Raw genomic sequence first — 14,131 nt, 5'->3', positions numbered from 1 at the left:
AGCATTTCTAACCAATCAGACCCCTTCTCCTCCTGCAGTATCCAATAGACATGTTGGGGGCGGGGCCTCCGTGAGGTCCCGGCCGCCTGTTCGTTCTCCCCGCCTCCCGAGGCCCCGGGTGAGAAACAGAGCAGACGCGAGGGGCGGAGCTTGTAGAGGAAGATGGCTGCTGCCCGGGGGTTGTCTCTAACGGCCGCGACGCAGAGAGCCGTCACTCACTGGCCGAAGGGCAGGTACGAAGACTAGAAAGGCACCTGGAAAGGGTGTTTGGTTCTGCACCTGTAAGACAAATGGGAAACTAAGGCCTGTGGGGGAGGTGAGGGTTTTGTGGGAGGCCGTCCAGGTTGGGGTCACCAGGCTTAGCGTTAGGCGCTCCAGGTCGAGGGTGGCTAGGTGTTCCTGCCCCCGGGCTCACCCTCCTCCCTTGCGCGCAGGCTCCTTGCGGCCTCCCTGGTACTCCCGGCGCGTCGGGAAGCGTCGTCCTCCAGCCCCGAGGCCGGCGAAGGGCAGATCCGCCTCACGGACAGCTGCGTCCAGGTGGGAGGCCGGGCGCGGGGCGGCGGTACCCAGGCGATTGGCCGGAGCAGCGGGAACTGCTCTTCACCCAGCCCTTTAACTCCCCTTGCCCGGCATTCTTGATCCCCCTTCCTACATTTCAGAGGCTTTTGGAAATCACCGAAGGGTCAGAATTCCTCAGGCTACAGGTGGAGGGAGGTGGATGCTCCGGATTCCAATACAAATTTTCACTGGATACAGTTATCAACCCCGACGACAGGCAAGCAGGAAGGGGTGGGTCCCCAGAGGAGGTACGGGAGGGATAAAAGTGTCTCCTATTTAAGGTGCACTTTTATTACAAATGTAAAGGGTTTACCTGGAATGGTTAACACCGCCTGTCTCGCAGTGAGGATGCAGTAAAGGTTTGTTGTCCTGAATCAAAATAACTAAGTTATAGGAGGAAAACTGGCCTGCCCAGGTCCACTGGGTAGTCGGTGGAAAGTCAGGCCAGGCTAGATTCTAGGCCTAAGTCCCTAAACGGTTCCCAGTATCTATTCCGTTGAATTATTTTGCCTCAAAGAAAATCAGCACCTATTAGAGATAATCGGGAAGCTCCCTCTGTATTTTAGAAAACAGATGATGTGCACCTCTGGTCTCGGGTGACTTTTGTGGTGTTTGTGATACTCATTAATGCTTTCCTCTTGTCTTTTCAGAGTATTTGAACAGGGTGGGGCAAGAGTGGTGGTTGACTCTGATAGCTTGGCCTTCGTGAAAGGGGCCCAGGTGGACTTCAGCCAAGAACTGATCCGAAGCTCATTTCAAGTGTTGAACAATCCTCAGGCACAGCAAGGCTGCTCCTGTGGGTCATCCTTCTCTGTCAAACTTTGATGCTATGACAGGTGACCCTGAGATTGTCACCAATTGTACCCATTTGAGGAACTTGGAATTAGTAGAATTCTAGAGGTTTCCTTCTAATCATGCCCCTCTCAATTTTATTTCCCCGCAGTCCAGGAATGTTGTGTTTTGCCACTGTTATTTTCAAAACGTGAAGATTTTACTCTTGACTTAATTTTCCCCTCCAACCCCTCTCAGTGCTAAGGCTGAGCCTCAGATGCTGTTACCTCAGATTTAATCACTGGTTGAAACTCCATGTAATCTGTAGAGCCTCTTCGGCTCTAAAATTTGGAATGAACTTCTCTGGCCTTAAGAGCTGCTTGTACATATGTGGATAGCTATGTATAAAAGCTTTATTTTAAAGAAAGTCCTTATTGTGTTGTGGATCAGTGTCACAGATTGGGTAGCTTGGACACCAGTTATTAGAGGATGAGAAAGGTAAATGTTCTCTTTTTCATTCCACCCTGCCAGAACGTGCCACTTGACTTATCTTTATTGTCTGTGCAGCCCATTCACCACTTCCTATTTGATAGGACAAATACATTTTACTGTCATACTCATGGATCTGCTAGGAGTCATAAAACCAAGAGCGCATTACCCAGAAAACTTGGACCAAACCTTCACTACTACTGAATTATTTCAAGAATAGCCTCCCTACTCATACAGACTTTTTAAGATTCTATGACAATTTAATGACTGGATCTTTTTAGGATATGTTGCTTCACCTGCCTTCTGTTGTAAAATGGCTCTGGTCTCATGCACAGCAAGAAGTGATCCCTTTATTGTTATAAGTAATAGATTCTTAGGGATTATTTTTTAGATTGGGTTACCAGATGAAATGTAGGATGCCCAGTTACATTTGAATTTCAGGTAAACAATTTCTAAGTATGAGTATGTCTCAAATATTGCATATATTAAAAATTATTTATTATTTGAAATTCAAATTCAGGCGTCCTGTATTTTTATTTGCTGACCTTGGCAACTCTACTTTAGGGTCACCAAACAGAAACCTTTTAAAATCGCAAATTCTCGTGAATTAAAGTACTTGTGTAGGTGTGGCACTTAAATAGACTTTGGAGCTTGAAATAATCCTATTAACAGTGTGTCGGAGCTGTGGGGACAGACAATGAAAGAAAAAGAATCCACTGCCATCACCACACCGAATGATTTATTAATACTGATATTGGAGAGACTACAACCAAGTTGATTCTGGAAGAGTTATTGGTTAAATCCAACTTTTGCTTGGAAGCCTAGAAATTTGTTATAGCAAAGACTTGCACTTCTGCACTGGTTTGGAATTAAGGTTATTTAGTAAGAATTTACTATGAAAAAATGGAAATAGAGTTTAGAAAATATGTGAGACAGAAACTTAGATACATTTCCAACATGGCAAAACCTCAGATTTAGAGAAAACAAACCTATCATGCCATTAGAGGAAAGAAGGGGACACTCAGAAACCTGAGCACATTTCTTAGTGCCCATGGAAGGAGGCAGAAAGCAGCATACCATGAGAGCATCTTTGTACACACATGACCAAGACGGTGCCGCCAATATCTGTGCCTGATAAGGTTTTCAGTTTGGACTACCTGTTTTTTTCATCCTGCTTTAAAAATTTTTGCTACATTTTAAACATTAGAACCTATTCTTTCAGAATATTTTTGTGGGTTATTGATTGATTTGGTGGTTTTGAAACTCTTGAGCACAAGCAGAACAGCTTCTGTTGCTGAATCAACCAAATTACAGTGGTCCACTAGACAGAAACAGGGTCCCTTAGGATACAGAAGCTTATATGTGAGTATCTACTGTTAATGGGAGAATTGGAATTTTATGTTTAGAAAAAGGCAGATTTGGGGACGGATGCAGTGGCTTGTGCCTGTAATCCCAGCACTTTGGGAGGCCAAGGTGGGCGTATATCCGAAGTCAGGAGTTCGAGACCAGCCTGGCCAACATGATGAAACCCCAACTCTACTAAAAATACAAAAATTAGCCAGGTGTCAGGCGCCGGTAATCCCAGCTACTCAGGAGACTGAGGCAGGAGAATCACTTAAACCTGGGAGGCAGAGGTTGCAGTGAGTCTAGATTGCACCACTGCACTTCAGCCTGGGCAGTAGAGTGAGACTCTGGCTTGAAAAAAAAAAAAAGGCAGATTTGGGAAAAATCATGTTAGTTCACACTGAGAAAGCTTCATGGGGAAACCAGAAGGAACAGCAAGAAGTTTCCATTGGAAGATGGTGACTTAAAAACAGGACATGGGGGAATGATAGCGTCAGGGGGCCATGGGCAGTTTGGAATAAATAGGACACGGTAAAATTAGTTAGGGATCTACTGCAGGCCCTTTCTGACCAGATGCCCTCTTCTTAGTGGCCTGTAAAAGCCAGTGGTCATTTTCACAAATTCTGCTCACTGCACATTCATTTAGGAAAACTTTGTACTCTTCCAGTTTCAATTGGGACATTTTATACCTTCCTGTTCTTTGGATGGGAGATTGTCAAGGCCTATTTGTTGCAGAATTGGCACTAACCTTTTACGCAAGCCAGTGCTGAGGCAAAAGAACCAGTCAAGGGAGCTCTGAATCTGCTTTATGTTGTGAATCATCTTTATGTCGTTTTTCAAAGAGATGGTCTCCTGGTCAATGTCCAAATCTTACTGTGGTATCATACTTCAGTTATGTGATGACAGTGACCAATGATGCATAAATTATGTGTCCCATCCACTCTTAGTTTCTTTTTTTTTTTTTGAGACAGGGTCTCACTCTGTCTCCCAGGTGGGAGTACAGAGGTGCAGCCTCTACCTCCCAGGCGCAAATGATCCTCCCACCTCAGCCCCCGAAAATAGCTGGGACTACAGGTACACACCACCAGTCAGGCTAATTTTTGTGTTTTTTGTAGAGATGGGGTTTTGCCATGTTGCACAGGAGTCTTGAACTCCTGCGCTCAAGCGATCCTCGCCCCTCAGCCTCCCAAAGTGCCAGGATTACAGGTGCGAGCCACCATGCCTGGCCCATCCGTAGTTTCTTTGTGTGGGAATGTTGACTGGTTACAAGGGATAGGAAAAGAAATTCAGAAGTTAGAGATTAGGAAGGACAACTAAAGTAGGTGTTCAGGAAGAGCTGCTTCTTTCTGTAACTTCTGAGAATTGAGCTCTGTTCTTTTGTCATTTGTTATGAAGCATTAGAGTATAGGGATGGCATTTTGCAGGATCAACCTGGTATAGGGAAGTGGGCAGCACTGATCCTGATGGTACAGCTCTCCCTGGAAATCTGGACATAAGCTAATGGTGTGCAGCCGGCCTTGGGCAGGGCCTAACACTGTTCACTGCATGTTTATCTGAAAGGAAGGAATCTCTTCCGTTTTTCTTCATATCTAGCACTGATGTGTATGATTGCTGTTTTAAAATCCCTATTTGCTGTTCTTCATAAAAATGCCACAGGACTGCCTAACAAATTTTCATTAAGGAATTTGGACATAATTAGCACCTGGCTTTAATTGTAAATTTTAGTCAGATAAATATAGAAAGAGAGGGAGCATTTAAGCAATCTGTGGCCAGCAACTGTATTTAAAAATATTTTATTTATTTTTGAATAGGTGATACATAGTACAAAATTCAAAAAAATACAAAAGGAGATACAGTGAAAAGTCTCCCAATCCTGAACCTGTCCACCCTGTCACCCTCCCCACAAACCACCGTTGTTTCTAAGAATTTATCCTGCAGATATAATCCCATAAATTAATGTGAAATATGCACACGAATATTCATTGCAGCATTATTTATAGCAAAATACAGGAAACAATGGAAATGTCTATTAGTGAGGGACTGATTAAATAAATTATGGTTTATCCATTCAGTAGAATAGTAGACGGCTATAAAATGGAATGAGGCAGCTCTACTTGCAAGTATAAAGCCAAAAAAACAAAACCAGCAAAGTGCAGAACAGCATGCATTGTAGGCTGTTTGTGTTTTAAACAAAGGAAATATGTATATATGCATGCAATATCTCAAGGTTGGGCAGGAAGGCGAAGCTTGGAGTGTTGCAGGGGCGGTGGGAACAGCAGTTAAGGTATAGTGCCAGCAGGATATATTTGGGGGATGGTAAGATGGTCTCTGAATGGTAAGGTATAAAGTGGAGTGGCAAGGATTAACAGACAACCACTTCTCTTTCCCCATTCTTTAGACAAATAGTGTTATATTACACGCTGTTATGTAGCCTCCCTTTTCCCTCAATTTGTTTTGGATATCTTAAGGCATTTAGAGACACCTTTTTAAAGGGTTTCATAGCAATTAATTGTTTCTAATCTTTTGCTATTACAAATGATGCAGTAATAAATTCTTACCTATGTCTTTTCATATCTGGTGAAAATAGATCTGAAGATCAAGTTTCTAGAAGTGGAATTACTGGATCAAAGAGTTAGTCTTTTATAATTTTGAAGGACATTGCCATACCGTCCTCTTCAATATGTACTTCTATCAGCTATTATGAGAGTGCCAATTTCCCCACATGCTTGCCAGCTAGCCATCTTAACAAGCTTTCTGATCTTTACCAATTTGACAATTTCAAAAAAGCATCTCAGTATGGTTTTAAGTTGCATTTCTTTTATTATGAGTGAAAGAATATTTTCACATGCATAAGAGTGATTTATTTTTGTCTGCTGGAAACACCTCAATTAATATAGGAACCTAGAGAAAATTAAGCTTTCTATGTCTCAGTTTCCTGTCCTGTAAATTGAGAATAAACAATGGTAAGTAGGATCATTGGATAATTAAATGAAATGTATGTATAGCACTCAGCACAGTGCCTGGCACATAGCAAGCATTCAATAAGTTATGTGAGACTAACAATCAGAAGAGCAGGTAGGACAAGGCAGATTAAATTAAGAAAGCAGCATTCACTTCTATGCTCCAGTCACATGGAGCCTTGTTTGTTTGCATTGCCATTCATCGGAGAAGTGCAAAGTCAGAGCTTTCCTTGTCTTTCAATAGTAAAGAGTCTTTTCCCATTGGAACCCATCATAGGCTATCAGCAGAGCTGGCCAGGGAGTAGGCACAGCCTCGTCTCTAATATTTAGACTTAGCCAACATGGTAAAGATATTTGGTCTGATATGAAATAAAAACAAGAACAGAAGAGACCATATGTACATTTCTTTATTCTACCATGGTTCTGAACTCCCAGCTTGCTTGGGTTGGAGTGAGTCTCTGCTTGTAAACTCAGAGGATTGCCTGCCGTCGTTTTCTGAAGGGAAAAGGGCAGGTGCTTCTGAGTAGAGGGGAAAAACAACATTGGAAATCTGGCTTCTTCTGAAGAAGACCATACCAAATAGTAGACTTTTAACTTTTAGAACATCAAACTGGTTTTCACAAAAGGAGGGTCTAGAAGAGGTTTGTTTCCTGTAAGAAGCACTGTTTATGTAATAGAGGTCATTGTAGATGGGTACGCGATCCCATGGCAGCCCTTGCTGCTGGTGCACACGGGCTATCACTGGGTGTATTTTGAATGTTAGCTACCGAATATTTTCTTTAGACATATGAAGGCTTGGCTCCCCTTTCTCATCAACTCCACAAACGTTTCATCATGTCCTCTTGCTGCTTTCTCAGGCTCTTTGTTCTTCTTTGTTTGTGTTTCTTACACTCAACAAGCTACTATCAGTCTTGCGTGTCTGAGTGAAGGGATCTTCTGCCACTCCTTGGGGCCAGAGAATGGGCTACAGGATGGAGGTGTGGCAAAATCAGGGCCCAGAACAGATTGGCTGAGTGGTGGTGATGGTTCTTGGGAGGGGACACTGGAGTCAGTCCCCAAGTTTTCCCAAATCCTTTCTTGCTCCACAGATTCTGAAGGACCTTCACAGAGCAGATGTAGCCTCTGTCCTAGTTGTGGGATCATCAGGATGATGGTGGATAGTGGCTGGAAAGGGGTGTCTGCAGTGTGAGGCCATGGGGCCTTTCATGCTTGCACATCTTGGGAGGGTGGATGAGGGCCATCCTTTGGTAAGCATCCCATAGCAAGGCCAGGACAGGTGGTGAACAGGGCCTCATGCAGTGGCTGAAGCATTAAAGCGATTGGTGGTGCTTGAGCCAAGCAAGGGCACAGAGGCAGTGACCGAAGCTCACAGCCAGAGGCTAAGCTGGGAGAGATGAAAGCAGGCAAGGCTGATTGGAAACCTCTGGCCTGACTACGCCTGTCTTCCCAGCTAGGAAATCAGCCTCAAGGCCCCTGCCTGTGACTGGAGGCCATTTCCAGATAGTTGCCACACTGACCCCTGACTGCTACTCCTTGGCAGTGCAGTGGGGGGGGCCTGCCTCGGCTACATAACCCGTGGAGCAGTGGCAGCGGTAGGAGCCCTCCGTGTTCTCGCAGTAACCGTGGGCACAGAGCACAGCAGGCCCATTCAGATCATCACACTCATTCACATCTAAGAGGAAGCAAAGGAGAGAGGAGATGTAGGGAGCCCAAGTTCCTCTGCTGGCTGCCTCCACCCCTCTGGTTACTAAGCCCTGGCCCCTGCCCTGGAGTGAAATCCTAGTGCGACAGCCAGACGCTGAAGTCACTTCCCAAAACCAAGCAACTCAAGGACAAAGCAGAGGGCCGCGAGCTCATACCGTGCCCAAGACCATGCTTTCTTGTCCTTGTCTTTTGTCTGGGAACCTGCATGGAAGGGGCTTTCTAAAGCACAGAATTGGACCTTGCTTTGGCGCTTTCTTCCCTCCCAGCCTGACGCAGACAGCCCCACTAGGAGGCAGCAGTGGCTCTTCCAGCCCTCCTGAGTTCAGACATCCCTGTGGGCAGTGGGCCAGCCTGACTCCTCCATCAGAATTCTCCACTCACCCACGCAGGCCATGTGGGCCGCATCCAGCTGGAAGCCCTCAAAACAGTCGCAGGTGTAGCCCTCCCGCACACGCACACAGCGGCCATTCTCACAGCCGTTCAGGATGCCACACTCCTCCGCCTGAAGCCCTTCGAAGCCGGCTGGGGGCTCTGGGAGGAAGGAATTGGAGAGAGAAGGAGGCTGAGGGCTGTGTCCAGACTCTGCCCTCCTGGACGAAGGGTGTCCCATGGGACTTTGGGGATGGGGGCAGAGAGGATCATAAAATTCTCATGGAAATATGTTAGAACAAAAGGCAGTGCTCTTGAAAAAAAAAAAAAGTGTGTGATTTTAGATGGGCAGAGGTGCTCTGGACTTTAAATGAGGGCTCCAGGGAGGGTGAGACTTGCTGCTTCCACAATGCTCAGCTCCTGACGGGGTTTGGGGGATGGGGGAGTGTTTTTGGGTTTGGGTGTGGGTGTGGGGTGAGGTATTTTGTTTAAATCTGCACGTCGTGTTTTTGGGAGTGGGGAACAATTGGTAGCAGAGGGGCCTCGCTCAACACAAAGCAAAACGTCTGCCAGATCTGCCTAACCCTCCTCTCTCTAAGCACCCCTCCACCCCATGGAAAAGGCCCCACCCTGCCTGGTAGTGGGGTCTTAGGCTGCTATGGTAGCTGTGCCTGTGGTGGGTACTGTGTGCATGGCACAGTGCTAGGCCTGACTTCCTCATTAGAATCCATGGCCTGAGTGCTGGGATGGCACCATTCACAAACAGAGTCATCACAGTGGGCCTTTAGAGTCCTTAGAAAACCTGAATCCACATTTCAGGTCACAAGTGTGAATGCGGGGTGTCCTTAGAGCAGGTTATTCTGCAGCCTGTAGGTGGCTTGGAGGGAGGAAAAGACTGCAGTGAACCGCTTTCTCTCGCTCTGTCCCCACAGGAAGCTTGTAGGTTAGGACAGGGGCAGTGTCCTGTACCTTTTGTGCCCCCATGCTAGTTTATGACGGAGTTGTTAGGGTCGGACCTGGACGTTTGTACTTGTCTTGATGAACCATGAACGGGGACCTCTGGCTTGGTGTGTCTTTCCCCTTCCCAGTCCTCATCCTGCTGGCAAAATGACTAGAAGGTGAAGGAGATGGAAGTGAAACAGCTTTGGTGCCCACCTCTTCCCCATTTTTGCAGCAACACAGACCTGGATGGTTGGCCACATAGTGGGGCTGGAGTTCTGAGGGCTGCAAGGGAGACTCAAGGATGGGCGTGTGGTCCCCTGGGTGGTCGGCTGTGTTGGGGAAGGGAGGTTCAGGCACGGTGTCCTCGGGACCCAGGTAGTTGTAGAAGGGGGCCCCATCTGGGCCATAGATGCTGTAGTGCAGGTCGTCAGGGCCAGGGCCATACTCATAGCCCGGCCGGAAGTGGACCCCAGCCTCCCGCTCCGCCTCGATGCGAGCCACATTGCACAGCTGAGCATAGACCTCTGTCAGGGAGGAGGGATAGAGGGAGCTGGGTTCCAGCTACTGCCAGCTAAAGCCTGGTTGGCTTTGTCTCTGGGAGCATGCAGGGACTGGTACCCTCTGGGAGATCCTGGCAGCATTCCTCTCCCCACCTCTCCCCTGCCCTACTTTGTCTCCAAACAGCAGGATGGAAGACAGGGTCTGATTGCTCTGCTCCTTTCTAGATCCCCCCTTCCAGGGTGAGGGCCTTCTCCTCCCTGGGGCCTGGCCCAAACCTGTAGGGGTCTCCCGTTTGCTCCCCCTCACCAGAGCTCCTGGGGGGACACAGGGCACACTGCTGGCTCCAGGCCTCGCCATCCTGGCAGCAGCATTCTGTGTAGGTGGTACGATGCCCATGCAGGGGTTCGCTGCATATGTCATTGGTGACTTTTTTCCAGCACACGTCCATGTGGATATCATGGTCAGGGAGGTCGTCTGGTGGCACAGGGCACGGAGGCACATGAGCCCCTCAACCCAGATCCCCTTCTCCTGCTGCCCCACGCTCAGGCTCACTCACCCGTGCTGCTGGAGCTGTTCATGCAGCGCTGCTGGCTGAGGTCCAGGGTGAGCGGGGGGCTGCAGAAGCAGTGGAAGGAGCCCTCCGTGTTGACGCACTCGCCATTCTCACAGGCCAGGTCCTGGCACTCATCGTGATCTGGAGTGGCAAGAAAGGGTGGGGCAATGCCAAGGTGGCCTTGTCTATTGACCATCCTCAGGGAAGGGGGATTTCCTGTCACTGATAATGAAGCGTTAGTGCCCTGCCTCCCTCTCCCCAACCCAGCCCAGCCTGGAAGGCCCCTCCCTGGGGACAATGTCTGACAGCCCAGAGCTCCTTCACCTGGGATTAGCCTGTGCAGTGGGTGGCCTCCCCAGAAAGGGGGACTCCCAGCAAGAATGGGACTGGCTGGGTTGGCCATTATTCAGTTGTGGGCCTGGGGTGTGGGCAGAGATCATGTGTGTCCTCACCCTCACACTTCCTGTGGGAAGCATCGTAGTGGAAGCCAGGATTGCACAGGCAGACGTAGCCAGGCACAGTGTTGAGGCACTGCCCGTTTGGGCAGAGACCAGGCCCAAAGATCACACACTCATCCGCATCTGTGGAAGGGCAGAGCTGAGGTGAGAGGGAGGTGAGAGGCAGTATGAGGGGTACCTAGAGCAGGGGATCCAAAGCGAGGCTGGGTTTCAATCCCAGCTCTGCCACTTACTAGCTGGGTGGCTTCAGGCAAGTTGCTTAAGTTCGCCTTGCCTCCGGTTCCTGTGTGCTCCTTTTTTTTTTTTTTTTTTTTTTTTAAATTTATTATTTTTATTTTTTTAAATTTATTTTTATTTTATTAAAAAAAATTTTTTTAGACCTATGTGTCCAAGGCATGAACCAGGCATAGGCACAGATCAAAAGCCAAGCTGGGATGAACAAGGGGTTGCTTTGTCCCTGGCTGATATGAGATGGGCACCACCAACCAGATGCCACTCTACCCAGGTCAGGGACACCTATGTGCTCCTTAGCCTCTTAGAGTTGTTACAACGATGAAAAGGTGCTAATATGTGTGAGGTGCTCAAAACTGTGTGGCACATAGCCAGCACCCAGCTAAAGTGACCTCTGTTTCTATGATTTCCTTCTCAGGACTAGCTTAAGGACTAGGGCTCTGAGGGGCGCAGTACCTAGACCATCCCACTATGAGTGTGGGTTCCCCAGTTTCCAGCCTCATCGGTGCAGCCAGGGAGATGAGCACAGCCTCTGGCCGATAGAGCTGCGCTCTCCACTCTCCCTGTGCCCACATGTGGCTAGGGGTGAGAGTTAGTCAAGGCATCTTAGTTTATTTCTGGAGGTGCAGCCTCGGGGGAGCAGGGAAACTGAGGTGAGGCTCATGTGGACATTCCACAAGGAGCTTGGGTCAGAACTTCCAGCTAACACTCTGTAGGGAGTCAGCCCTGGGACAGAAAAGTTGGAGGCCACCTGAGAAGCCAGGGCTGGATGCAGAACTTCCCGAGGGACCCCGTGGAGGAGCAGGCTGGGGCCCACTTCAGTGAATGAGGTTTGGGGCGGAGGATGGCGCAGAAGGTTACCTGTGTACATGGTCTGTCCGAACGTCCAGGCTCCTTCCACAGGAATGTAGCCTTTACCACTAGGGCAGATCTCGCTGAATTCAGCTATGTAGAGAGGCATTTCAGCTCAGAGTGGGAAGGGTCCTATCCCCTTCCTCTCTCCCCTCTTTCAGTGTCACCTTGCCTAGTTGACCCTTTGAGGATCTGGAACCCTTGGGGCCTTACCTGAGTCCTCAGACGGGCAGGGGTCACAGGCATCTCCCCAGCTGGCGCCCTGGGTGCAGCAGCATTCAGCCTGTGTGGTGTTCCGGCCCAGGACGATGGAGCAGGGTGCATGGCTGTTCTGCCCAGAGTAGCAGTCCATGCGGATGGGGGCCAGGGCATAGTTTCCTGTTGGGGCCTCAGGGATACTCTGGCCTGTGCATGACAGATGCTCATTAGTGTCTGTTCATGGTCCTCTGAAGGGATCAATAGCCCTTGACGTTCTTTCTCAGATTTAACATTTTTGTAGCACTTTACAGTGGGAAAATTGCTATTACCTGTATTACCTCACTGATGCTCTTGACAACCCTAAGAAGTGGCTTAATCATCATCTGCCTTTTACAGATGAAGAAATCGGGGCCTCGCCACCACTGTGCAGCTATGAAACAGTGCAGCAGGGATCCGACCCCAGTTCCTCCTCGCCAAAGCACTTGCTCTTTGTGGGACACCACCCTGCCTGCCTCCCTGTGATGGATGGCCTCCAGTCCCTGGCATGCCATATGGGCAGCCTGCTGGTCCGTTCTGCTCCACGTGTACCCCAGCCCCTTCCACCGTCCTTGTCTCCCTCATTTTCCCCCAAGGCGGGGAAGGCTGGCTGAGTCCTAGTCCAGTGAGAGGCTGAACCCAGCAGCTCTGGGGTGGAGCGGCAAGTGGGAAGGTGAGACTTCAGTTTAACTCAGCTTCAAGTCGCATGTCATCCAGAAGGTTCCCAGGGATTAGATGAATTCAGAGTCCCTCCAAGGCTCAATCTGTGGTCCCTGGGGCCGCCCTAAGTCAGTGTAAGAGTTTCCTTAGCCTCCTCTAGGGTTGTTGCCACCCTGTAGCTCCCGGTCTCACTGCTCACGGCACTCAGCCTCCTCACCCATCCGTGCGCCAGGCCCCACCTGCACCTTGCTACACTGCCCCAGGCCCTGGCCTGGCATCCCCCTCAGAAGCTAGAGGCTAGCAGTGGGATGCGGAGGGACACGCTCTCTGTAAACCTCTGAGTTGCCATGGATAATGAGTCTCCCAGGCCTCACCTCCAGCCCCCCGTGGGCGGCAGTGCCCCTCCTGGGCATCGTACTCCTCCAGGTCACTGGCGCAGAGGCACAGGAAGGAGCCCTCCACGTTCTCACAGAGCGCGGCCCCACATACCGCCAGCATGAGCTCACACTCGTTCACGTCTGCCGGGCATGAGGACAGGCTTGTGGGCAGAGAAGAGGCAGCCTGTGCCCCCTGCCCCCGACTCCAGCCCACTGCCCCCAGAGAAGCAGGCTAGGCCTTGGGGAAGAAGCAAGAGTATAGATTTGCAGGGAGGAGGAACCGATGGACAGAGGGCATGGGAAGGAAGAGAGAAGGAGAGGAGTAGCAACAGACGGTCACAGACGTGCACGAAGAGGAAGGGTTACCCCTCGGTGCACAGTCTCCAAACATTCCACCTCTGAAGGCTCTGAGGCTTGAGGACACCTGCTGCCCTGCTGGCAGAGTACGGCTGTGCTTCCCTTTACCCGCCTGGCCCAAGTGGCCCTGGGCAGGGAGTTGAAGTCTCCCTGTTCCTTGAAGCCTCCCTTGCCCATGTTCTGGGGACCCACTGTGGAGCCATGTGACCAGGACCAGTTTAGGAGGAGGACCCCAGGACTTCCCTTCCCTGGCCCAGACCATGCGTAGCCCACAGGCTCCTCACCCACACAGTCCCAGCCTGAGGCGGAGATCTCGAAGCCCTGGTCACAGAGGCAGCGGAAGGAGCCGTCGGTGTTGTCACAGAAGCCGTGGCTCCCACACATGGTGTCATTGGTGCACTCGTCTATGTCTGTGGGACAGTGGGAACCAGGGTGGGCATGTGTGTTTGTGTGCATGCACTGTCGCGCGCGCGCACACACACACACACACACACACACACACACACTCTTGTTCTCTGCTGAGAATACTTATTTGGCTTATTACCACCAATATCTGCAAAAAGCAGCCTCTCAACACAGGATAAGAAAACCCTAACGTTCACAGTCCTGTGCCATTTTTCACAGGCTCTGCTGGATGAAAAATATACAAACTACAATCAGCTGCAAAAAAATCATGTCTTCAGGACAAAATCATGTCTAGCTCAATACGTGAAACAGGTGTTCTCGGCCCTCTCTCCTCTCTCTCCTCCCTCCCTACTCACCAACGCAGTC

At 49.5% G+C, this 14,131-nt stretch overlaps 2 protein-coding genes and 1 non-coding gene across 9 annotated transcripts in view; 1 reads left to right on the top strand and 2 right to left on the bottom strand.

Annotated features, from left to right (window-relative positions):
• Nucleotides 1–114: 114 nt before the first annotated feature.
• Nucleotides 115–6,675, top strand: ISCA2 (iron-sulfur cluster assembly 2). 3 transcript variants are annotated; one of them, XM_010335282.2, is made up of 4 exons: nucleotides 117–233; nucleotides 435–537; nucleotides 660–789; nucleotides 1,209–1,360. In XM_010335282.2, exons 1-4 carry the CDS (start codon nucleotides 163–165, stop codon nucleotides 1,265–1,267), a joined length of 363 nt encoding a protein of 120 aa, XP_010333584.1. In that variant the 5' UTR covers nucleotides 117–162; the 3' UTR covers nucleotides 1,268–1,360. The 3 variants fall into 3 exon arrangements, with proteins under 3 accessions (XP_010333585.1, XP_010333584.1, XP_003924591.1); XM_003924542.4 differs by having other exon boundaries at nucleotides 119–233; nucleotides 660–775; nucleotides 1,209–6,675; XM_010335283.3 differs by lacking the exon at nucleotides 660–789 and having other exon boundaries at nucleotides 115–233; nucleotides 1,209–6,675.
• Nucleotides 6,514–14,131, bottom strand: part of LTBP2 (latent transforming growth factor beta binding protein 2) — a 117,359-nt gene continuing 109,741 nt past the window's right edge. For all 5 annotated transcript variants that reach the window (XM_074392977.1, XM_039469456.2, XM_010335285.3 and 2 more), the window contains 10 exons: nucleotides 13,645–13,770; nucleotides 13,001–13,144; nucleotides 11,946–12,137; nucleotides 11,742–11,825; nucleotides 10,644–10,772; nucleotides 10,195–10,332; nucleotides 9,945–10,112; nucleotides 9,380–9,661; nucleotides 8,208–8,357; nucleotides 6,514–7,794 (listed from right to left, as the gene is read on the bottom strand). In XM_074392977.1, coding sequence (XP_074249078.1) covers nucleotides 7,649–7,794; nucleotides 8,208–8,357; nucleotides 9,380–9,661; nucleotides 9,945–10,112; nucleotides 10,195–10,332; nucleotides 10,644–10,772; nucleotides 11,742–11,825; nucleotides 11,946–12,137; nucleotides 13,001–13,144; nucleotides 13,645–13,770 — 1,559 coding nt within the window. In that variant the 3' untranslated portion in view covers nucleotides 6,514–7,648. The remainder of the gene's footprint in view (nucleotides 7,795–8,207; nucleotides 8,358–9,379; nucleotides 9,662–9,944; nucleotides 10,113–10,194; nucleotides 10,333–10,643; nucleotides 10,773–11,741; nucleotides 11,826–11,945; nucleotides 12,138–13,000; nucleotides 13,145–13,644; nucleotides 13,771–14,131) is intronic.
• LOC120364170 (small nucleolar RNA SNORA48) lies at nucleotides 11,030–11,164 on the bottom strand. The gene has a single exon (XR_005579512.1). It is a non-coding gene; the product is annotated as a small nucleolar RNA SNORA48 (small nucleolar RNA).

Source organism: Saimiri boliviensis, chromosome 2 (assembly GCF_048565385.1).
Source record: "Saimiri boliviensis isolate mSaiBol1 chromosome 2, mSaiBol1.pri, whole genome shotgun sequence".
NCBI classification, from domain to species: domain Eukaryota; kingdom Metazoa; phylum Chordata; class Mammalia; order Primates; family Cebidae; genus Saimiri; species Saimiri boliviensis.
The sequence above is the reverse complement of the archived record's forward strand: the minus strand, read 5'-3'. Positions and strand labels throughout refer to the sequence as shown.

Excerpts from the sequence above, each read along its gene's own strand:
- ISCA2 (XM_003924542.4), top strand. The coding sequence starts at position 163 with ATGGCTGCTGCCCGGGGGTTGTCTCTAACGGCCGCGACGCAGAGAGCC. Across the intron at positions 234-434 it reads ACTCACTGGCCGAAGGGCAG|GCTCCTTGCGGCCTCCCTGG; the intron begins GTACGAAGACTA and ends CCTTGCGCGCAG. Across the intron at positions 776-1,208 it reads GTTATCAACCCCGACGACAG|AGTATTTGAACAGGGTGGGG; the intron begins GCAAGCAGGAAG and ends TTGTCTTTTCAG.